Source organism: Pan troglodytes, chromosome 4, assembly GCF_028858775.2.
Source record: "Pan troglodytes isolate AG18354 chromosome 4, NHGRI_mPanTro3-v2.0_pri, whole genome shotgun sequence".
Lineage (NCBI taxonomy): Eukaryota > Metazoa > Chordata > Mammalia > Primates > Hominidae > Pan > Pan troglodytes.
The window spans coordinates 11,016,737-11,040,943 of record NC_072402.2 but is presented as its reverse complement, the minus strand read 5'-3'; the positions used below and the strand labels follow the sequence as shown (position 1 = coordinate 11,040,943).

The window sequence follows — 24,207 nt, the reverse complement described above, 5'->3', positions numbered from 1 at the left end:
AAAAGCAAGCATCATCTACATCATGCAACATTCGTCACAGAGGTTCAATACTCACGTTGACAGCATATCTAATGGCAGCGTCAGTAGTGAGCTCACGGAGCCAGTAAACAAGCACTTGTAGATGCGGCCTACCGAAAAAGAGCATGATGGCACACAGTCACAACTCGCATCATGAATTCGCATAGCTGCTCAAGAAAGCAGAGGTAAAGTGGAATGCCACAAATGCCACTGAAATAAACATTTAGTCTTTACAAGCCTAAGTCTCAAAATATTAAATTTTTAAAAACACAGTCAAGCACAAATATAGTGACAATGAAGAGTAAATGTTACACAATCATGTTTAGCGCTTAGATTCTCTCTAGGTTTAGTTGCTTTTTTTTATTGAATGAGCTTAGATGTTTGAAAAGAAAAATCTAAAGTAAAGATCTCCAAAATTATAATATGAAGAATTTTTTAAATTCTAGAATTCCAAAATTCATTAAGTCTGCTCATGACTATAAAAGTTTTCAGTTTTGGAGGTATAAGTCTTTGAAATTAAGAGAATTTTTCAGTAGAGTATGTACTGCAATGCCATAAATGGCAACCTGACAACCAATATTTTAAAAGCACAGATTCACAGGTCCTCTAAAATACAGAATATAATTATTCTAAATTCTGGCCATTTAGAGAAAGACAAAGTATGGGTGAACGAACTGCTATCAAGGCAGAAAGTCTTTTAGTCAGGAAGGCAGAATTCTAGACAGAATGAGATAACAGACCACAGATTTGAAAATGGGGCACAAGAATAAAAACCTGAGGCTTTCTTTCAAACCAGTATTTGTGTATTAGCTTAAGCATTCCCTATATAGCCTTGTATCGGAGACTTCCATTCAGATTTTCAGTGACTTCAATGGCTGTTTTCAAAACCAAGTCAAAATGGAAAGGTAGGAAAAGATTTTCTGTAATAAAAATTACTTACATGTTTATAAAATACTCAGGCAAGTATGCTTGTAACAATGTAAAACTGACAAACCAAATGTTCATATAGGTAAATGGATTCATGTGCAACAGGCCTTCTTACTACAGAGTGCTGTGTATCGCTAAAAAAAAAAAAAAATAAGACAGCACAACACTCACGTACATGGAAAGACCACCAGGATATGATGCTAAGCTAAAGAGAAAAGTTACAGAATATGTATCGTGTGATGTAATTTAAATTGTGTGTATCTGTATATAAACAAATTAGAACAGAAATCAAGCTTGTGATTAATAACTGTTAAATCTTGTAAGTCCTTACTTTTGCCTATTTCATCTACTGATTTCAAAGAGGCATGTTAAGTCTTTCACTATGACTGTGAATGCTTTACATCTTTCAAGGCCCAGCTTTCTGGTGTATAAAAGTTTTTTAATTCTATTTTCTTAGTGGATTATGCCTTTTATTAATATGAAATATAATGCTTTGTCCCATTTAATGCATTTGAATGATAACTGGCTGATTAATATTGCTCTGGCTTTTTGTTAGCCATTTGCTAACAAAACTATTTTTGTATCTCTTTAGCATTAACCTGTGCTGCTTTGTATTTATCTCTTGTAGTAGTGCAAGTTTCATACCTACACATCTATGAAGCTCTCTCGTAACAGAGAAATCTAAACCCTTATGATTACAGATGTATTTAATTTTATTTCCCTATTTCCTTCCTCTGCATTCCCTTCCTTTCTTTCCTGCCTTTGTTTGAAATTTCCAAATTTTATTTGCTGTTTCCCACTCATCCTATTTCTATTCTTCTAGCACTTGCCCTTGAGTTTTGTTATGTCTTTATTAAAGTATATTTTACATAAATCTTAAGTGTACAGATGGGTGAATTCTTAAAATATGTATATCTTCGGTAACTACCACCCAAATCAAGATGTTCAACACTTCCAGCTCCCCAGAAGGCTCCCTCAAGCTTCTTCCCAGGCAACAGCCCCTGCAAAAGGTAACCACTATTCAGATCTCTACCACTATAGATGAATGTAACCTGTTTTAAAATTTCACACACATGCAATCATACAATTTTGTGCCTGGCTTGTTTTTGTCAAAGAAGCAAAATTAATCCATGTTATTCCATGTCACAATAGTCAGCTCTTTTTTCACTGCTATGTAGTATTCCGTTGCATGAATAAACCACAATGTATCCATTCTACTATTAATAGGCATTTGACTGATATCAGTTTTTAAGTACTATTAATAAAACTGCTGTGGTCATTCTTATACATATGTCCTTTAGTGAACAGAAAGTTCTTGTTCTGTTAGTTATATTCCCAAGAATGGAACTGCTAGATCATAAGGTATTTGTAATATTTAGCATCAGTAGATACTGCCAGTTTTCTAAAGTGGTTATAACATATGCGCTCCCCCTCGATCACTGTATACGTGTTCCAGATGCTCTATGTCCTGAGCAACATTTGGCACTGTCTACTCTTTTTATTTTTAGTCACCCTCCTTGTGCATTTCTCTAATGATGCTGAGCACTTTTTCATGTGTTTATTGGCTACTGTCATCCCTTGGTATCCATGGGGAATGGGTTCCAGGACTCTCCTCAATAACAAAATAAACAGATGCTCACATTCTACAGTCAGCATTGCAGAACCCACAGACACGGAGAGCTTAGTATATTTAGCTATTTTTCCAGAAATACCTGTTCAAAATTCTGTCCACTGCTTAATTGGGATGTGTTTGCCTTTTTGTTATTGATTTATATACTCTAGATACAAGTCCTTTGTTGGCTATGGGTACTGCAAATATCTTCTCTCACTCCATGGCTTTCAATTTTTTTTTTTTTTTTTTGAGTGCCAGAATTCAATTGCCTTTTATTCTTAAAAGTGTCTAAGGATGAACAGAAGTTTTTAACTTTAATTATGTTCAATTTACTAATATTTTGTTTTATGCTTATTCTCCTGTATTTTATTTTAGAAGTTTCTTTTTAACTTTCACATTCAGGCTTTTAAATTCATCTCAAATTAATTTCTGTGTTAGGTTGAGGTAATGATAGGATTCATTTTTTTCTGTACGGCCATCTGATTGTTGCCATACCATTTACTGAAAAGACCATCTTTTTGCCACAGATCTGTGGTGGCACTTTTGTCATTAACAATGTAACAATGTAGTTTTGAGTCCAGTTCTGGGTAGTTATAAGTCTAGTCTACATTTTTAATGCACAGTTATGCTGTATTTTTCTACCTACATCTAGAACATCTATAATCTCCCCACAAATGAGACAAGCAATTTTAAAAGCTTTAATTTCTATCTTCCCGTCACAATTTCTCCCACGTTAAGATCATCTGGAATTTTAGTTCCAGGCTGTTACCCAAAAACTATTAATTATTGCAGATTAACAATTGAGACTTAGCTATATGAAACACTTCTTTGTATCTCACATCTTTCTCTCTTTGATTCCTTGCTCATTTAGTAAAGTATATCCTGTTTTTTCAAAAAGGTTTAAGGTAGTAAACTTTCCAATCCCTCACATCCATTGAAACATCTGTAGTTTGTCCTTCAATCTGAGAGTAATTTGCAGAAAGGGAATTTTAGGTTCAAAAACATCAAATTTTGAGTTTCCATTGTCTTCTAGCATTCAACATTGCTAATTTTAAGTCTGATGCCACTCTGATTTTCTTTACTTTGTAGGATAATCTGGAAGCATACAATCTCTATACCTCTATCACCATCACCACCCTACCCAGCTCTAGAAAACTTGAGAATATGTCTAGGTTCATGAGGCTTTTCCTTTACCATGGCCAGCTTTCTCGTTCAATCTAAAAGACACCAATTGTTTCCTCATCTCCATTATCTCTTTTACCTTGTGGAACTACTTACTAGACAGACTAGACTAGCCTCCATTTGTCAATATTTATTTCTCACACTTGTAACTACTTTGTCCCTCTGAGTTTCATCCTGGGAGAATTCCTTGATACATTTTCTAGCTAACTCACTCTTCAACAGTACCTATATTCTGCTAGTTGGTATCTTCCAAGAATTTCATTTCCATAGGTAATCAAGATTATTTTATCATATTTTAAGGAGACATGAAGATATCAATTATACTAATTAAACATTTAGTTTAACTCTAATGAATCTTATCTATATACTCTGCCTCCCATATACTATGTACTTCTCTCCATGTCTATAAGAACAACAAAGAATCCAAGAGGATTCTTTGGATTGATTAGGGGGGTTGATTAGTATACCACCCTCCCAAAGAGCCTCCTATATCTGAAAGATAAGCCTCCCAATTATTTATGACCATTACATGTATGAGTATTTTAAAATTTTATTTGTATTTTATTGAGGCAAAGTCTCACTCCGTTGCCCAGGGTGGAATGCAGTGGCATGATCTCAGCTCACTGAAACCTCTGCCTCCCAGGTTCAAGTGATTCTCCTGTCTCAGCCTCCTGAGTAGCTGGGATTACAGGCGCACACCACCACGCCCGGCTAATTTTTGTATTTTCAGTAGAGCTAGGGTTTCACCTTGTTGGTCAGCTGGACTCAAACTCCTGACCTCAAGTGATGCTCCCACCTCGGCCTCCCAAAGTGCTGGGATTACAGGCGTGAGTCACCACGCCTGGCCATGTGAGTATTTTTTTAAAGGAGGGTTGCAGAATCCCAAAAGAATTCATCTTTTGCAGTCCTTTTTTTTTTTGCGAGACAGTCTAGCTCTGTTGCCCAAGCTGGAGTGCAGTGGTGCGATCTCAGTTCACTGCAACCTCCGCCTCCTGGGTTTAAGCAATTCTCCTGCCTCAGTCTCCATGTTGGCCAGGCTCGTCTCAAACTCCTGACCTCGTGATCCGCCTGCCTCGGCCTCCTGAAGTGCTGGGATTACAGGCATGAGACACCGCGCCCAGCCGTCTTTTGTAGTCCTTGAAAGCTCTAGCATATTTCATATCTAATTATGATTTGATTTGATTTTTTCAACGCTTTCATGAACTTTCATGGTTAGCCATTCTGTATGCTGTGTTCTTTCCCACATTCATTCAAAAAACTGACCTGTTAAACTCATTCTTAGTTCCGATGAACATCTTCTAAGTAAGGCTTTCCTAATACATGACACTCTGACATCAAATAACTAAACATCGGTCAAATAATAATAAGATGCAATATTGCTTTATAATATTAAGTAGTTATGCAATGTTTAAATAACTCCAATCAGAGGCATGAATACTCACATGCTGTAAGAGGAACAACTCCCAACCATGCAAAGGCCACAAGTGTATAATGAAACCAATATCGTATTGCAGTGCCAATACTTGTAACCAGTCCAGCAAATATGTCTTGAATTGGAAGCCGTGAAGGCATATCTGGAGAATAAACTATAAGCAGAAAAAAAGTACTTACAGTTTCATGAAGATTCGAAAATAGCTTAATTCATAAATATAAAATAGACATTAACTAAACTTCCAATATTTGCCTTGTGCTTAATTTTTTTCCTATTTAAAAAAAATAAACCAAATAGTTATAATATCACATTTACCCAAGAAGTCATTTATGAGGCAAATCACATGTGAAACGTGGAAATCAACAAAGGCCTCTGGGCAGGAAAAAAAAATTCAATAGATGTTCACATCCCTTGCTAATAGCCATGAACCTCATACAAGGCCCATTTACACATATTTTAACATTCAACCAATATAATCATCTGGTTTCCCAAACTATAAAAGATGTAATAAAGCAAACAGGAGCAAAAGATGAAGCTGACAACAAGCCATCAACACTCCCCCAAATATAAGCATTAAATAGCACTCAAAAAGCACAACAGTCTGCAGCAGATCATTTCATGTGGGAGCAAACATCCCACTGACATTTGTTAGCCACTTTCCCAATGTTAGCATAATACTTAAAATTTCAAATGATAAATTCAGATCTTCCCACTACTCTGAAAAATGTGGCTCAACACATTCAGAAAAAGAAAAGTTCTGCCACATTTTAAAAGGATTCCCTTTTAAAATGGTTCCAACAAAAAACCACTGCCTATTATCAAAAACCTCTACCACAGGTAGCTCGGAAAGAACATAAAGGAAAAACAAACAATTCTTTCTCCAGTAAGGCCAAAACAAGAAATTATGATATATCAGGGTTTAAAAGCAATGATCTAAAATTTATAAGGACACTATCACAAAACTGTTCACACCTATAAACATTGAGAAATAAACAACTGACAAATAGCAACTTTTTTTTTTTTTTTTGAGTCAGGGTCTCACTCTGTTGCCCAGGCTGGAGTGCGGTGGCATAATCTCAGCTCACTGCAAACTCCGCCTCCCAGGTTCAAGTGATTCTCCTGCCTCAGGCTCCCAAGTAGCTGGGATTACAGGCGTCTGCCACCACACCTGGCTGATTTTTGTATTTTCAGTAGAGACAGGGTTTCCACCATGTTGGCCAGGCTAGCCTCAAACTCCTGACCTCAGGTGGTCCGCCTGCCTCAGCCTTTCAAAGTGCTGGAATTACAGGGGTGAGCCACAGCGCCTGGCCACAAATAGCAACTTTTAATGGCACATGCCCACAGATCATTGACTTCGATAGGATATCTGGTATACAAGAGCAAGTCATTAAAACCAGGAATAATAGAGATTTTTTGCAAAAGATAAAAGAAATAGAGAATATAACTATCAAATGAAAATTAAAATGTACAAAACAAGCTTCTATTGGCCTCAAAGTAAAAGCCCACATATTTCCTATCAACTGAATTTCATGAAGATACTCAACTAGTTAGTCTTAGTTTCCTATGAATCTTGACAAGCTGTACAGCTTTTACGTACTACAGAAAATTAATGACTACAAAATAACAGAATTGACTTTTTTATGATGAATATACAGCTCCAAAAGTGAAAATGTAATAACTTTAATCATTTACACTCATCAAATAAAAACAAAGTAAAACACTAAGTTACAGCATTTATATTGAGAAGCTCAAGATGCTTAAAAACACACACACACACACACACAACTAAAACACAAAAATCCTTTGTAAGGGAAGGCAATATAGGGGATCCCAGAATGAAAAATTATGCTTCAAATATTTAATAACTTGCCAGCACAGTCCTCTACTTATTTGAGATGAAACATATTAAATATTAATAGGCACAGGAATCATAGTTAAAACCTTAAAGGCTGCAAAAATATTTTATAAAGGCTTATGAAATACTGACCTTAAAAGTTAGCCTCATGAAAAAAACGGTAATTTAAAACTTTGTTTGGCCAAGCAATGTGGCTCAAGCCTGTAATCCCAACACTTTGGGAGGCTGTGGCAGGAGAATTGCTTGAGGCCAGGAGTTCAAGAACAACCTGGGCAATATAGTGAGAACCCCTCTCTATTTTTTATTATTTTTTTTTAAAAAGCTTGCTGGGCGCGGTGGCTCACGCCTGTAATCCCAGCACTTTGGGAGGCTGAGGCAGGCAGATCATGAGGTCAGGAGATCGAGACCATCCTGGCTAACATGGTGAAACCCTGTCTCTACTAAAAACACAAAAAAATTAGCCAGGTGTGGTGGTGGGCACCTGTAGTCCCAGCTACTCGGGAGGCTGAGGCAGGAGAATGGCGTGAACCCGGGAGGTGGAGCTTGCAGTGAGCTGAAATCACGCCATTGCCCTCCAGCCTGGGCAACAGAACAGAGCGAGATTCTGTCTCAAAAAAAAAAGCTTTATCTTTATGACTATTATTCTAACCTATACAACTTTAACTCAAAATGTAGTCCAAATTTGAAGAGTACTGAATATTTGATGAAATCAAGGCATCATTGTTTATTCTTCTAGGTGGATAATGGTATTATAGTTACGTTTTTGAAAAAGAACCCTTACCTTTTAGAGATACATACTGAAGTATGTACAGATGAAATTACAAATGGTAGAATTATTTTTTAAATAATAGAGAAAAAAATAAAAGGATAAAGAGGCAGGGAACAAGAGCGTATGTAAAACAAGACAGGCTATGAGTTGACACTAAGTGATGGGTTCATGTGGACTTGTTAGATTTTTGCATGTGTTCGAACCTGTCTACAATTAAAAGTAAATAAATTTTTAAAGACAAAAAAAAAACACCCCACAAATCTCAAACATGTGTGATAAAAGACAGCATACAGTTTTTCAAAATATTTTCCTAAATATCAATACTTCCTATTACTATCAAAAAAAATCAAGCTGAAAATAATTGCTTTAAAGTGCTTAAGCACTTTTTTCCCCCTTCCTCTGTCAACTGATCATATCAAACACCTTTATGCCACAAGTGATAACCAAAAAAAATGCAGTGAAAATGTCTAAAGAACTTACTTGGTGTAAAAGCAAATCTGTGCTTGCATAATTCACAGTATTCTTTTCGACTGTGTTTCAGCCATTGAACTAAGCTGTAATTATAAATAGATTCATAAGTACAGTGTTTACAGCAAAGAAACATTACAGTTTTGTCGAAAACATTGTTTTTATTAAAAATGTATATATCACAGAGCTTTTAGTTTCAAAATTTTCAAATTTAGAATATTCTTAACTTTTTGTAACTGCCTTCTAAGAATAAAAAACTACAACAGCTAGAGATAAAAACAACACATTTTTCTACCATTAAAAAAGGTTCAATTAATCAAAACTGTAATTTCCTCAAAGCAAAATTAACATGAAAGAATCTCCAAGCATCAACATCAGTTTTAATCCTGGTCTGATAATACTGGTACCTGGTAGCTAGGTCTGAATCCTGGTTCTGCCACTAACTGGCTGGCTATGTGGCCCAGGACAAGTTATCTAGCCTTCCCATGCTTCAATTTCCTCATCTGCATAATAATAATACTCCACCTCATCACAGTTTTCTTATAAGGATTAAAAATGAGTTGAGATGTACAAACCACTAAGAACAGTTCTTGGCAAAAAGTACTTCATAAATGTAAGCTACTATTATGCCAAGCAAAACTAGAAAATCATAACACTTTCAGAGGACAAAATAAGCTCTCCATGGTAGAAATAAACAATGGGTAATTACGTGTACCTGGAAGAGGATACACCAAAATAACAGCCATGGTATTAAGAATTAATGGATAATTTCTTTCCCAAATTTTTTAATTTTTACAATAAAAGGGCTTTTTCAGTTTCCTGTGCTCAGGAAAATACAATAAAACTTTTAAAAATAATTACAGAGAAAGTACATTGAAATGATCCCTGTTACTGTATACATGACGAAACTGAAGCTCAGACTTACATAACTTTCTAAAAGTATGACTTACCATTCTTGATGGATAAACTTAATACTGCCAGTACATACACAAGGATGATAAAGCGGTTTCTCAGGTGTTCCTTCTGACCGACACACTCTACATATGTCTGCCAATGAAAAAGGAAAATTGAATTTCCTTTGGTTATAACTTTTTTTAAAAAGCAAGAAACAAGCACAAACCAAAATATTGGACATTAAAGCAAGAATCTATCACTTGACAAAACATTAATAGTACGGAGAACTGAAAGTTGTGATTAAGTTGCTATTCAAGTGTATATCTAAAACTAAAAAATTCCTAAATAATGTATTAAAAGTTAAGTTGTTCCATCGTATGACAGATTATAAATAAATCAAAGTCGAAAATAAGAGAAACAGATGGTTTTATTTAAAACTGCGCTCTCCACAACAAATAATAAAAATATGTAAAATCAGGTCACCATTAGCGTCCTAACAGTTTTAAACTCCAGTCTTAACAATTTAACGGTTTAAAGTCCTAACAGCCTAAACTCCACAAAACACATGTGAGGACTCACCACAATAACAGCAGTTAGAAGACAAGCTTTTCATGTCACCCCACCCCACAAGAGTGCAAGGTAGGCAGACCCAGAAACACACACACATACACACACTTTAAGGGCTGGTGGGGGGAGGGGATACCCCAAAGCCACAAAAGCACCAGGCCACAGAGAGATGAGCCGGAAGCCACCTTAAGCAGAAGGGACAGCGCTAAGGGGTCCTTGGACCGCAGCCCACCCCTCATGCCCAGCACTACAAGACTCTAAGGGCATATTTGTCTGTCTTCTGCCTGGAGTGGCCCCAAAGCAGCACGACGGCAGAGGAACCGCGACTGATCCTTCGCACTCTCGCTCTAAAGCTCCTACCCGGGTCCACTTAGGGAACCCTGGTTATAACTTTTATTTTAGACCGTTCTCAGTTATCTGTCAGGGCCAAGAGCCAATCCCTAGTGGCCTATCGGAGGGAGAATGGGCAGAAACTTAATGCACACTTTCAGCCTAATCTCTCACGGGAAATTCTTCCGTAAAGACGACTTACTACAATCCCGATCCCCATCACTAATGCACTTAACGGGTCTCTGACATCCATCGGATTCAAGTGAGCACATGCCGAGAGCAGTGTGGTGCGTGGTTACAGGCATTTAAGAGCATCACAGGCCTGTGGCTACTCTTCTGTGAGTGGGGTGCATGCCTTTTCTAGGCTGGTGGAGAGATCCATCTGTGTGCTAACCAGCTGGGCAATCCAGAGCCTAACTGCTCAATCTCAGATGGCTGAATGCCATTTGTCTAAATTGGGGGATGCCGAATGCTCACCTAACTGGTTAGCACGCTAGTCTCCCTGGTTATTGATTAACTACCAGTCAAATTGTGTCTGGAATTGGTGGGTTCTTGGTGTCACTGACTTCAAGAATGAAGCCGCGGACCCTCGCGGTGAGTGTTACAGCTCTTAAGGTGTCGCGTCTGGAGTTTGTTCCTTCTGATGTTCGGACGTGTTCGGAGTTTCTTCCTTCTGGTGGGTTCGTGGTCTCGCTGGCTCAGGAGTGAAGCTGCAGACCCTCGCGGTGAGTGTTACAGCTCTTAAGGCAGCGCGTCTGCAGTTGTTCGTTCCTTCTGGTGGGCTCGTGGTCTCGCTGGCTTCAGGAGAGAAACTGCAGATCTTCGCGGTGAGTGTTACAGCTCATAAAAGCAGTGTGGACCCAAAGAGTGAGCAGTAGGAAGATTTATTGCAAAAAGTGAAAGAACAAAGCTTCCACAGTGTGGAAGGGGACCCGAGCAGCTTGCCACTGCTGGCTCGGGCAGCCTGCTTTTATTCTCTTATCTGGCCCCACCCACATCCTGCTGATTGGTAGAGCTGAGTGGCCTGTTTTGACAGGGTGCTGATTGGTACATTTACAATCCCTGAGCTAGATACAAAGGTTCTCCACGTCCCCACCATCAGATTAGTTAGATACAGAGTATTGACACAAAGGTTCTCCAAGGCCCCACCAGAGCAGCTAGATGGAGTGTAGATTGGTGCACTCACAAACCTTGAGCTAAACACAGGGTGCTGATTAGTGTGTTTACAAACCTTGAGCTAAATACAGAGTGCCGATTGGTGTATTTACAATCCCTGAGCTAGACATAAAGGTTCTCCAAGGCTCCACCAGAGCAGCTAGATACAGTGTGTCAACTGGTGCACTCACAAACCTTGAGCTAAACACAGGGTGCTGATTGGTGTGTTTACAGTCCCTGAGCTAGACATAAAGACTCTCCACGTCCCCACCAGACTCAGGAGCCGAGCTGGCTTCACCTAGTGGATCCCTCACCCGGGCTGCAGGTGGAGCTGCCTGCCAGTCCCGCGCCATGCGCTGGCACTCCTCAGCCCTTGGGTGGTCGATGGGACTGGGCGCCGTGGAGCAGAGGGTGGTGCTCGTCGGGGAGGCTCGGGCCACACAGGAGCCCATGGAGTGGGTGGGAGGCTCAGGCATGGCGGGCTGCAGGTCCCGAGCCCTGCCCCGCGGGAAGGCAGCTAAGGCCCGGCGAGAAATCGAGCACAGCGCCGGTGGGCCGGCACTGCTGGGGGACCCAGTACACCCTCTGCAGCCGCTGGCCCGGGTGCCAAGTTTCTCACTGCCCGGGCCGGCAGGGCCGGCCGGCTGCTCCGAGTGCAGGCCCACCAAGCCCATGCCCACCCGGAACTCCAGCTGGCCCGCAAGCGCTGCACGCAGCCCCAGTTCCCGCTCGCGCCTCTCCCTCCACACCTCCCTGCAAGCTGAGGGAGCCAGTTCTGGCCTTGGCCAGCCCAGAAAGGGGCTCCCACAGTGCAGCGGTGGGCTGAAGGGCTCCTCAAGTGCCGCCAAAGTGGGAGCCCAGGCAGAGGAGGCGCCGAGAGCAAGCGAGGGCTGTGAGGACTGCCAACACGCTGTCACCTCCAAAATCTCTTCATCAAGTAGAAAAGCCATGCACCCCCACCCACAGAATAACTATCAATGGGACAATCCTGTCTGTGCTGGAAGCAGGTAAGGTTGCTCATGTTCAGTCAAATTAAGCTGTCTCTATTGCTGTTGCCTTTCAGTTTCAGCTATGAACACAGACCTTCCCCCTACCACGACCCAAAGGGCTCTGGTTTCCTGGAAGCTGCTAGTGGGTCATGGGCATTAATGCAGTGGTCAACATCACATTTATGTTCGTAACTACACATGACCTGAACATCTTTTTTTTTTTTTAATATTATTTTATTTTTATTGATCATTCTTGGGTGTTTCTCACAGAGGGGGATTTGGCAGGGTCATAGGACACTAGTGGAGGGAAGGTCAGCAGACAAACAAGTGAACAAAGGTCTCTGGTTTTCCTAGGCAGAGTGTTTGTGTCCCTGGGTACTTGAGATTAGGGAGTGGTGATGACTCTTAACGAGCATGCTGCCTTCAAGCATCTGTTTAACAAAGCACATCTTGCACCGCCCTTAATCCATTTAACCCTGAGTGGACACAGCACATGTTTCAGAGAGCACAGGGTTGGGGGTAAGGTCATAGATCAACAGGATCCCAAGGCAGAAGAATTTTTCTTAGTACAGAACAAAATGAAAAGTCTCCCATGTCTACTTCTTTCTACACAGACACGGCAACCATCCGATTTCTCAATCTTTTCCCCACCTTGCCCCCCTTTCTACTCCAGAAAACCGCCATCGTCATCATGGCCCATTCTCAATGAGCTGTTGGGTACACCTCCCAGACGGGGTGGTGGCCGGGCAGAGGGGCTCCTCACTTCCCAGTAGGGGCGGCCGAGCAGAGGCGCCCCTCAGCTCCCGGACCGGGTGGCTGGCCAGGCGGGGGGCTGACCCCCCCATCTCCCTCCCGGACGGGGCGGCTGGCTGGGCGGGCGGCTGACCCCCCCACCTCCCTCCCGGACAGGGCGGCTGGCCGGGCGTGGGGCTGACCCCCCCACCTCCCTCCCGGACGGGGCGGCTGGCCGGGCGTGGGGCTGACCCCCCCACCTCCCTCCCGGACGGGGCGGCTGGCCGGGCGGGGGGCTGACCCCCCCACCTCCCTCCCGGACGGAGCGGCTGGCCGGGCGGGGGGCTGAGCCCCCCACCTCCCTCCCGGACGGGGCGGCTGGCCGGGCAGAGGGGCTCCTCACTTCCCAGTAGGGGCGGCCGGGCAGAGGCGCCCCTCACCTCCCGGACGGGGCGGCTGGCCGGGCGGGGGGCTGAGCCCCCCACCTCCCTCCCGGACGGGGCGGCTGGCCGGGCGGGGGGGCTGACCCCCCCCACCTCCCTCCCGGACGGAGCGGCTGGCTGGGCGGGGGGCTGACCCCCCCACCTCCCTCCCAGACGGGGTGGCTGGCTGGGCAGAGGGGCTCCTGGCTGGGCAGAGGGGCTCCTCACTTCCCAGTAGGGGCGGCCAGGCAGAGGCGCCCCTCACCTCCCGGACGGGGCGGCTGGCTGGGCGGGGGGCTGACCCCCACCTCCCTCCCGGACGGGGTGGCTGCCGGGCGGAGACGCTCCTCACTTCCCAGACAGGGTGGCAGCCAGGCGGAGGGGCTCCTCACTTCTCAGACGGGGCGGTTGCCAGGCGGAGGGTCTCCTTACTTCTCAGACGGGGCGGCCGGGCAGAGACGCTCCTCACCTCCCAGACGGGGTCGCGGCCAGGCCGAGGCACTCCTCACATCCCAGACGGGGCGGCGGGGCAGAGGCGCTCCCCACATCTCAGACGATGGGCTGCCGGGCAGAGACGGTCCTCACTTCCTAGATGGGATGGCGGCCGGGCAGAGACGCTCCTCACTTTCCAGACTGGGCAGCCAGGCAGAGGGGCTCCTCACATCCCAGACGATGGGCAGCCAGGCAGAGATGCTCCTCACTTCCCAGACGGGGTGGCGGCCGGGCAGAGGCTGCAATCTCGGCACTTTGGGGGGCCAAGGCAGGCGGCTGGGAGGTGGAGGCCGTAGCGAGCCGAGATCACGCCACTGCACTCCAGCCTGGGCACCATTGAGCACTGAGTGAATGAGACTCCGTCTGCAATCCCGGCACCTCGGGAGGCCGAGGCTGGCGGATCACTCGCGGCTAGGAGCTGGAGGCCAGTCCGGCTAACACAGCGAAACCCCGTCCCCACCAAAAAAACACGAAAACCAGTCAGGCGTGGCGGCCCGCGCCTGCAATCGCAGGCACTCGGCAGGCTGAGGCAGGAGAATCAGGCAGGGAGGCGGCAGCGAGCCGAGATGGCAGCAGTACAGTCCACCTTCGGCCCGGCATGAGAGGGAGACCGTGGAAAGGAGAGGGAGAGGGAGATGGGAGAGGGAGAGGGAGAGGGAGAGGGAGACGGGAGAGGGAGAGCAGGACCTGAACATCTTTAAACTTCCCACTTTCACCTTCATTCTTGGTTAATGAAAACATCCTTGGCAAAAACTTTCACTCTGATCAGTCTTATTACTGGCCCAGAATTTGAGTCCTAGCGGTGCAATACTAATGCCCCAACTGCCCTGCTTAATAAGCTTCCTCAAAGTTCCAACACAAACAAAATAGAACCACGCTCCCATTCCATGATTCCCACCAGCAGTATCCAGGCAGCCCACGCTACTTTGAACACTAATTTTCTTCAAGTGCACACTTCAGCTCCAGGGAAACTCAGGGAAGAAGAGCCCATAAGGTACCAAAAAGACAAGAGGCATGGACTTTCTTGCAATGGACCCCGGCAGCACGTTAAGATCCAAAAACAAGCATTTTAACTGCCAGGAATTCAGCACACCACATTGAAAGTGGGATTACCGTGGCTGCCAGCACCAGGCTTGCCCTGCAATAGATCCTCTTTAAAGGATTTAAACTGGACTCTTTCCAACTACAGGGCCTTGAAAGAGTTCTATATTGTTTTAATCATTATCCTCCAGGGTTGGGAGTGGGTAATTTGTGCGCCTGCTGCATTCTTTAGATAGGGTATTAATTTATCAGGCTCTCTCTCTGCAGAACCAAATTGAGATTCCCTATTATTAAGATTCTTGGTCACAGTGGTCGCCTCAGTAGGCACTACAACTGCCACCTAAGAGTGACAGGGCCATGGTGGGGGTGGGGAGAAAATGTGATTGATCTAGGTTACCTAGAATCACCAGAGTCACTGAAGCCACAGGTGCGGATCAGTCCTACAATAACCAGTTATCTATATAGGAGCTGAACCCTCATCCAGCCATTCACAACAATACTGTGGATTAACTTTTGAGACTGGCATGTGCTACTACTGTAGGATCTACCAGGGAGGGTGGGTGCAAGTGTGGATGTACAGATCCCAGGCATAGGGTTTGGGCTCCCTAGCCCACATTCAGATGGCTTTGCAAGTAGGAAGTAGGGTATAGCAGCCACAGCATGACAAAGGATGTCCCACCCGTGGGACGCTGCCCTCCAGGAACATCGTGATGGGTCGGCCATTGACTATGGCCTGGGGTATGGCAAAGACAGTCCTGCTGGCACATTGCTGCCTGTGAGAGGCAAGGACAACAGGTGGAGTGACATCCACGTGGGTACAGCAATTGGTCACTTGGTGGGCTCATTCCATGATACAAAACACTGCCACCTAGACAACCTAGCCCTGCGTGGCCTGAGAAAGCTGTGGTCGGGACCAAAGCAGTGGCAAACTCCAGGGCACACTCACCACAGGAAGCACTGCTGACTCCAAGTGGATGGCCAGCTAGCGAATGGTGGAACAGGACAGGTGGAGTGGGGAGAGAGACATGGATCTCCACTTAGAAGGATGTAGACACACACATGAATTAGGGCACTGATTTTTCAGAAGACCCCTGTCCTTCTGAATGACAAACCAACAAACAAGATACTAAGCAAACCCAACAACTCTGAAATCAAGCCCCAGGGCTCTGCTTGGCCTAGAGAAGAGAACTGGGATCCCAAGTTTCTCACTCAGAGAATGCAAAGACACAACTACTATCCTAGTAACACTTAAGTTTTTTGTTGCTGTTGTTGTTGTTTTGTTTTTTTTTTTTTTTAAGAGACAGGGTCTTGCTGTGTCACCCAGGCTGGAGTGCAGTGACACCACCATAGCTCACTGTAACCTCTAACTCCTGGCCTCAGGCAATCCTCCCATCTCAGCTCCCAAAGCACTAGGATTACAGGCATGAGCCACCATGCCCAGCCCCTAAGACTTCTTTTTCACTTATTGTCTTGCCAGTTTGCAGTGGTATTTTCTAGAGGCTATATGAGATAATAGAATGAATGCAGCTAGAGATGAAAAGACCCAGCTGCTTCTCATTAAAATAGGTATTAAAGAGATTGGCAAAGATAAAACAAATCCACTTTCCTCATCAATTTTGGGAGTTTGGAATAGTTATTTTCACAAAAAACAGTATTTATATTAACACATAATGAGTGTTGTTATTTTAAAGCAAATTAATAAATACTTCCAAAATTGTTCTTCAAGGAGTTCGTCAAGAGGAAGAACAAGTGCATTAATCCATTTGTTACTTTAAGTGGTTTGGTTTATATGAAAACAATGACAGGTTAGGTCTCAAGTGGGGAAAAAATAATAATCCTAAAGGGAATTCTAACATATTATTATTTCCAAGCAGTATTAATAACTCTTTAAAATCTCCCTAGCATCTATTTTCACAGAGTCAATTGTATAATGAAGTATAAAAAATTCTAATGAATGGATTAATGATCACTATTGCTACGTGCTTTTAAATCAAAACATATTTTATAAAACTACTGAAATGACCACATTTCATAAAGCATTATATCCACTAACAACAGTACACAGACATGATAAAAAAATAAAGATCTTTAAGATGCTATGGGTTTTCTCCCCCCTCAATTGGGTCTTAGGAGAAAAACAAATATAAGGAAAATGAAATTTAATTTTCTGCTCCATTATGGAGCAGAATGTCCATAATGTCAAAATCCAAAATGATGTTTTCATATTCTCAAAATCAATTTTAAGTAATTAATTGGCATTTGATCTTCCATGTCTCTAGGTCTCCCTTTTTTTTTTTTTTTTGGCCTACTCACATTGGCAGCAATAAATATTACTATTTTGAAATATCTATGAGGAGTGGGCATTACAGGAGCACACCACCACATTCGGCTAACTTTTTTAGGAGATGGAGTCTCACTATGTTGCCCGGGCTAGTCTCAAACTCCTGGCCTTAAGCAATCATCCTGTCTCAGCCTCCTGAATAGCTGCGATTATAGATGCCAGCCAGCAGCAACTTGCATGTCTTTTAATTTCTATTTGGTATAATGTACTAGAAACTTTAATGAAGGCATTTTAAAAGACTAGCCACTGCCTCAAAGAAAAAAAAAGTATAAAAAAGCACAACATTCAATTGTTACTTTGACATCAGCTAAGAACTACCCTTTATTTCATTACCTACTGATATGGTTTGGCTGTGTCCCCACCCAAATCTCATCTTGAATTCCCGCGTGTTGTGGGAGGGACCCAGGTAATTGAATCATGGGGGCAAGTCTTTGCAATGCTGTTCTCGTGATAGTGAATAAGTCTCATGAGATCTGATGGTTTGAAAAACAGGAGTTCCCCCACAGAAGCTCGCTCTCTCTCTCTTTTTGCCTGCTGCCATCCCTGTGACTTGCTCCTCCTTGCCTTCCACCATGATTGTGAGGCTTCCCCAGCCACATGGAACTGTAAGTCCATTATAAATCTCTTTCTTTTGTAAATTGCCCAGTCTCAGGTATGTCTTTATCAGCAGCATGAAAACAGACTAATACACCTACCATCTCTACACACAGTTCTAAGCACTCCGAATGTATTCTGTCACTTACTCCTCACAATACCAATCTCATAGTTTGGGAAACCGAGGTTGAAAGGGGTAGGGTAATATAACACATCTAAGGCCACACAAGACTAAGGAGAAGGCAGTATACAAGAGATCTAGGGTATCACTGAACTGTCACACTTTCAGAAAACTGGCTGGAAATCTAAGAATAGCTAATTCTATTTCAGTTACTGAGAACCAAGTAATTATCAACCAAGGGCCAAATGAGGATTAAAAACTAGCTCCCAATTCCAAGAGTACTCTCCTTTTGACCTTATCATGCTTCTTCCCCACAACTACCTTCATCAAGCAACCAGGTTATCGTGAATGTTTTATTTTTTTCATAATGTCAATATTCTATTTATCTGCTCCTCCAACTTTATCATATTCTCCCACTTGCACAGTAGACTGCTCCATCGAGTAAAACATACATTACTGAAATATAAAGATAAAAAATAACCAGGTAGTACAGCAGCTAATTAAAAAGTGGTTTTATTACTGCCAACCTGAACATTTCCACAGTTTACCAAGTTCTCTTTCTTTGTGAACTATCTGTTCAAGTTCTTCGTCCAGTTTGCTAATCAAGGCCTCAACAGTAAGAAAACCAAAAAAACAAATCAGCTTTGTGCTGGGTTAGTTAAAAAAAAGAAAGAAAATGGTTTGAAAAAAAATCAGCAAAAGATCTGAACACACTCACCAAAAGAGGAATAAAAAATTTTAAATGTTCAAGTCATTCAAGAAATGCAAATTTAAATCACAAGAAGATGGTGATGGTTGCACAACAAGGTGTATTTAATGCCACTGAAGTATATACTTAAAAATAGTTAAAATAAGTAAATTTTATTACATATACTTTACCACAATCAAATTTTTTAATAAAAATCACAGTAACACCAGGTATGGCAGCTCACACTTGTAATCCCAGCACTTTGGGAGGCTCAGGCAAGAGGATCACATGAGCCCAGGAGTTCAAGACCAGCCTGGGGAACATAGGGAGACCCCCATATCTACAATAAAATTTTAAAATTAGCAGGGTATGATGGCATCTGCTTGTAGTCCCAGCTACTCAGGAGGCTAAGGCAGAAAGATTGCTTGAGCCCAGGAGCTTGAGGCTATAGCGAGCTATGACGGCGCCACTGCACTCCAGCCTGGGTTTATAAGCAAGATCCTGTCTCAAAAAAAAAAAAAAAAAAAAAAAAAAAAAAAAAAAATCACAGTAAGATACTCCCATACCTATTGAAAGGGCAAAAAAATGAAAATAAAAACACCCTTACCAGATAATCCAGAAATCCTACTAATATATATTTAACCTGATAAAACGAAAACTTATGTTCACACAAAAACCTATGTGAGGATGTATAATGGTTTCATCCTTAATTCCCCAAAACTAGAAACAATCAACTCAAGAATTCCACAACTGGGTAATAGATAAACTGTGGTACATCCCTACAATAAAATACTAAGCAATAAAAAGAAATGAACTAGTGATACATGCAACGATGATGTGGATAACCCTCAAACACTGTATTAAGTTAAAGAAACCAGACTCAAAAGACTACATACTGTATGGTTCTATTTATGACATTCTGGAAAAAGCAGAATGATAGGGACAGAAACAGATCAGTAGTTGCCAGGGGCTGGAAATGGGGGACAAAGTTGACCATAAAAGGGTAAAGGATATTTGCAAGGGGGGGGGTAATGGAACTATTCTATATCTTGACTGTGCTGGCTATATGACTGCATGTATTTGTCAAAATAGATATTAAATAAGGTAAATTTTACTGTATTTAAATTATACTTTAATTTGAAAAATGAAATCGACAGGCCTTCTACAGTAGTGTCTACACAGACATGTGGGAAGAAAGAACAAATAAGAAAGAAGGATGACATGAAAAACATACTTGTTCCCTCTCTAAAATGTCATCTAATGAAATTGTAGATTGAAGTGTACACCCAATGAGCACACGTTTTTCATCCAATCAGGTAGAAACTGATGTTGTTAGGGACTGGAAATCATCAGCATTGGTCACCAAATATTTCTCACTTTCCACTTTCTGGCCATACACTGAAACTGCACTTCCCTGCCACCTCTGAAATTAGGCATGGACATGTAACTTACTTTGGTCAATGAAATATGAGGTACAATGACAAGTATCCCTTCTTGGTAGAAGTGTCTGAAAGCCAATGAACACAATTCATCACACTGCATTTTCCCTGCCTCAATGGGCGTGGAAGCATGCAGTAAGGGATGGAGCTTCCATCAAGCTGGGTTCCCCAGTGACTACAGTTAGCAAAAGCACTTCCCCCTCCACCCACATTGGAATTTTTTTTTTTTTTTTTTAAGAAACAGAGCCTTACTTTGTCATCCAGGCCATCGAGGCTGGAGTGCAATGGCACAACCATAGTTCACTGCAGCCTCAAACTCCTGGCTGGGTACAGTGGCTCACGCCTGTAATCCCAACACTCTGGGAGGCCATGGTGGGCAGACTGCTTGAGATCAGGAGTTTGAGACCAGCCTGGCCAACATGGTGAAACCCCAACTCTACTAAAAATTACCGAGAACGTGGTGGCGCACACCTGTAGTACCAGCTACTTGCGAGGCAGAGGCAGGAAAATCGCTTGAACCTGGGAGGCGGAGGTTGCAGCAAACCGAGATGACGCCACTGCACTCAAGCCTGGGCAACCAACGGAGCAAGACTCTATCTCAAAAAGAAACAAACAAATAAAAAACACTCCTGGGCTCAAGTGATCCTCCTGCCTCAGCCTCCCAGCTGGGACTACATGTGCACACCACCAGGCCCAGCTAAATTTTTCTTTATTTTTTGTAGAGACAGGGTATCTCTATCACCACGTTGCCCAGTCTGGTCTCAAACTCCTGGGCTCAAGCAATCCTCTGGCGTTGGCCTCCCAAACTGCCAGTATTATAGGTGTGAGCCAATGTGCCTGGCCAAGAAGTGATTAACCTTTTGATGCTTTAAGCTCCTGAGGTTTAGGGTAGTTTGTGACTACGACATAACTTAGCTGATCCTATTTTATACAGAATCTTAGCAGCTTTGCAAAAACATGAAGCAAGTACGACTATTACAAACATACAAAGTCAAAAAAAGAATAGCCTGTTTTGTATACTAGTTCCAATCCCACCACCCAAAACCTCAACAGAGTAACAAGGCCAAGGCTACAAAAAGAGTGAAGTCTACAAAGGGCTCAGCTTAAAGTCCTTTACTAAAAATTAAACCACCGAAGTAGGTTCTGTGGCAGATTGAGGCTCCCCCCCATCAGATTCTTACGCAGTAAAATTATGAATCTTGCTCAGGCCAAAGTAAAATCAATGCATCTTGCTTGTTATGAATGCAAACCTACTTAGAAACAATATGGCAAAGCTCTTCCTGGTTTTCAAAGGGAAATTTCCATTTAATCCTGTAGCAATTTTTGTTGCTGTATTTGAATACCTAATGTCTTTACACATGCATACCTTTTAAAGATTCCACCAAAGAGCTTGGCTCAATAAACAATAGTGGTTTTTTTAATTAAAAAAAAAAGCTTCAAGTCCTTAGTAATTTTTCAAATTCTTGTGGAGATTGCCCAGGAGATGGGAAAGAAAGAAAGAAAACAACCACCAATGAGAGGAGGTTATCAAATTGGTGCCTACTGTGGAAGTCAGCCCATTTCATCAAAGTTTTTCTAGCCAACAGTACAGTTCAATAATTTATCCTAAGTGCCTAGTATGAGGAAAAAAATAAAACTCTAAGTTTTGGGGTACATGTTATAACTCTTAAGCTATTATCTATCTTGAAAGTTCTTTGATGTAAGACTTCAAAATCTCCCCACTTACCTTCTGGTGTTAAATCAGTGATAATTTAATATACAAAGAATTATTTTTTATTACTAACAGACTTTAGATTTTAGAACAGTCTTAGATTTACAGAAAATATGAAGAGAGTACAGAGTTCCCATATACCCAGCACACAATATCCCCTACTATTAACATCTTATTAGGATTTGTTACACTTTTGTTACACTTAACCAATATTGATACACTGTCATTAACTCAAATCCATAGTTTATTCTGATTTCCTTAGTCTTTACCTAACGTCCCTTTTCTGTTCTAGGATCCACATATATTTAGTTGTCATGTCTCCTTGGGCTCCTCTGGGCTCGGGCAGTCTCTCAGATTTTCCTTGTTTCTGACGACCTTGACAATTTTAAGGAGTACTGGTCAGGTACACTGTAGAATGTCTGTTTACTGGAAATTGCATGATTCATGAATAGACTGGGGCTATGGGTTTTGGGAAGGAAAAAATCACATGAAGTGGCATCTTATATCATATCATATCATATCAAGGGATATGCCATCAACATGATTTGTAACTGTTGGAGGCCGAAAGACTGAGGGTCGTGATCAACTCAGTATACCACTGGAGGCTATAAGAGTGAACAGCAAACTGTTCTCATAAACGCAGAATGTTGGCAAACTGACAAACTGCCTATGCCACCCAGAAGGAATGCTGAAGGCAGTCACGCCCCAAGCTCAGTGTTTCTTGTGATTAGGTACATCTGAAGCCTGTTAGTAATAATATGAACGTGTGATCAATTAAGCAGCTGACCAGTCATTATCACCTCCCCCCTGCTCTTTCTACCCAATAAATTCGAAGGGCTGTGGAAGCTAGGCTGCTGCCTTTGCTCCCTAGAAGCAGGGAGCCCTCTTTTTCTTCCCCTTTTTTCTTCCTTTAAAAGTTTCTTTTGTCTTAATTTTTCATTTCTACATTTGTCCCCCTTCACTCAGTCTCATAATGACGGTCTCAAGTAGTAACAGCAGTAACTGTCATAGTGACAGTCTCAAGTAATAACCGTGGCACTATGCCACATGTAACTGTTAATGTTGACCTTGTTCATCTGGCTGAAGTAAACAAGGAATGTTTAATATGTAATTATCAATAAAATTTTTACAATTAGTAGCTACAATTATAGTAGACAATTTTGAAAATATATTAAAAATATTACTCAAAATGTCTGCAGATAACCTATATAGCCCAAAATAGGGAAGCGGCTATATAAATGGTGCACATTCACTATATGGAATGTATACAGTCCCTTAAAAATAGCAAATACAAGGCTGGGCACAGTGGCTCATGCCTGTAATCCCAGCACTTTGGCAGGATGGATCACTTGAGTCCAGAAGTTCGAAACCAGCCTGGCCAACATGGCGAAACCCATCTCTACTAAAAATACAAAAACTAGCCAGGTATGGCAGCACACGCCTATAATCCCAGCTACTCAGGAGGCTGAGGTACAAGAATCATTTCAACCCAGGAGGCGGAGGTTGCAGTGAACCGAAATTGCGTGACTGCATTCCAGCCTGGGCAACAGACCAAAAAACAAAAAAAAGGTATATATATGTATATATAACTATTTGCTAATATGGAAAGAGATATAACATTTTTAAATGACCACACTCCCTTACTTCCAACTAGGTAAAAACACCATAGCCTAAAGAAGAAAATGCAAAAAAATGACAGCCACTGTAATTGGTCAGACGAGAACATGGGTAATTTTTCTTCCTTTCTCGTCCCCAAGTAGATAGTGTTTAATTGCTACTTTTACAATTACAGGCAGAAAAAAATGTTTAGCTGCTCAAATTTTACAAAAAATATTTCCTTTTTGAGGGTGAGCGTATACCCATAAACAAAATATGTGGGTTTGGGAATTAGGTCTTGCAAACACAGTTTAAAAATTCCAATTCTTGGCCAGGTGCAGTGGCTCACGCCTGTAATCCCAGGAGGCTGAGGTGGGCGGATCACCTGAGGTCGGCAGTTCATGACCAACCTGACCAACATGGAGAAACCCCACCTCTACTAAAAATACAAAATTAGCCAGGTGTGGTGGCATATGCCTGTAATCCCAGCTACTCAGGAGGCTGAGGCAGGAGAATCGCTTGAACCCGGGAGGCGGAGGTTGTGGTGAGCCAAGATCGCGCCATTGTACTCCAGCCTGGGCAACAAGAGCGAAACTCTGTCTCAAAAATAATAATAATAATAATAATTCCAATTCTCTATGTACCCCAAAGTTTACTTATTTTAGCTCACCAGATTACTATCGTTACTAAATTAAAAATTCACCTGTACTGTTGGTCCTGGAAGCCTGAAAACTGCACTTTCTGGCCTCCTTGCCAACTAGGCTTAAGTTAGAGTCTGTCAATGAGAAGCACTTCTGTGAGATCAGAAGAAGCAGGGAGGCTGGGTGCAGTG

At 42.4% G+C, this 24,207-nt stretch overlaps 1 protein-coding gene across 7 annotated transcripts in view; it reads right to left on the bottom strand.

Moving 5' to 3' along the window:
* MARCHF6 (membrane associated ring-CH-type finger 6) overlaps positions 1-24,207 on the bottom strand; it is an 85,277-nt gene that overhangs the window by 46,853 nt on the left and 14,217 nt on the right. For 4 of the 7 annotated variants that reach the window (XR_010157145.1, XM_003310628.7, XM_063811087.1 and 1 more), the window contains exons 2-5: positions 9,214-9,310; positions 8,276-8,349; positions 5,182-5,325; positions 56-128 (exon numbers count right to left, since the gene is read on the bottom strand). Coding sequence is in view for 5 of the 7 variants with exons in the window: in XM_003310628.7 (XP_003310676.1) it covers positions 56-128; positions 5,182-5,325; positions 8,276-8,349; positions 9,214-9,310 (388 nt within the window). In the remaining 2 variants the exon portion in view is untranslated. Of the gene's footprint in view, positions 1-55; positions 186-5,181; positions 5,326-8,275; positions 8,350-9,213; positions 9,311-10,531; positions 11,728-24,207 lie in introns of those variants that run through there. The other 3 variants (XR_010157144.1, XM_063811085.1, XM_063811086.1) reach the window with 2 other exon arrangements.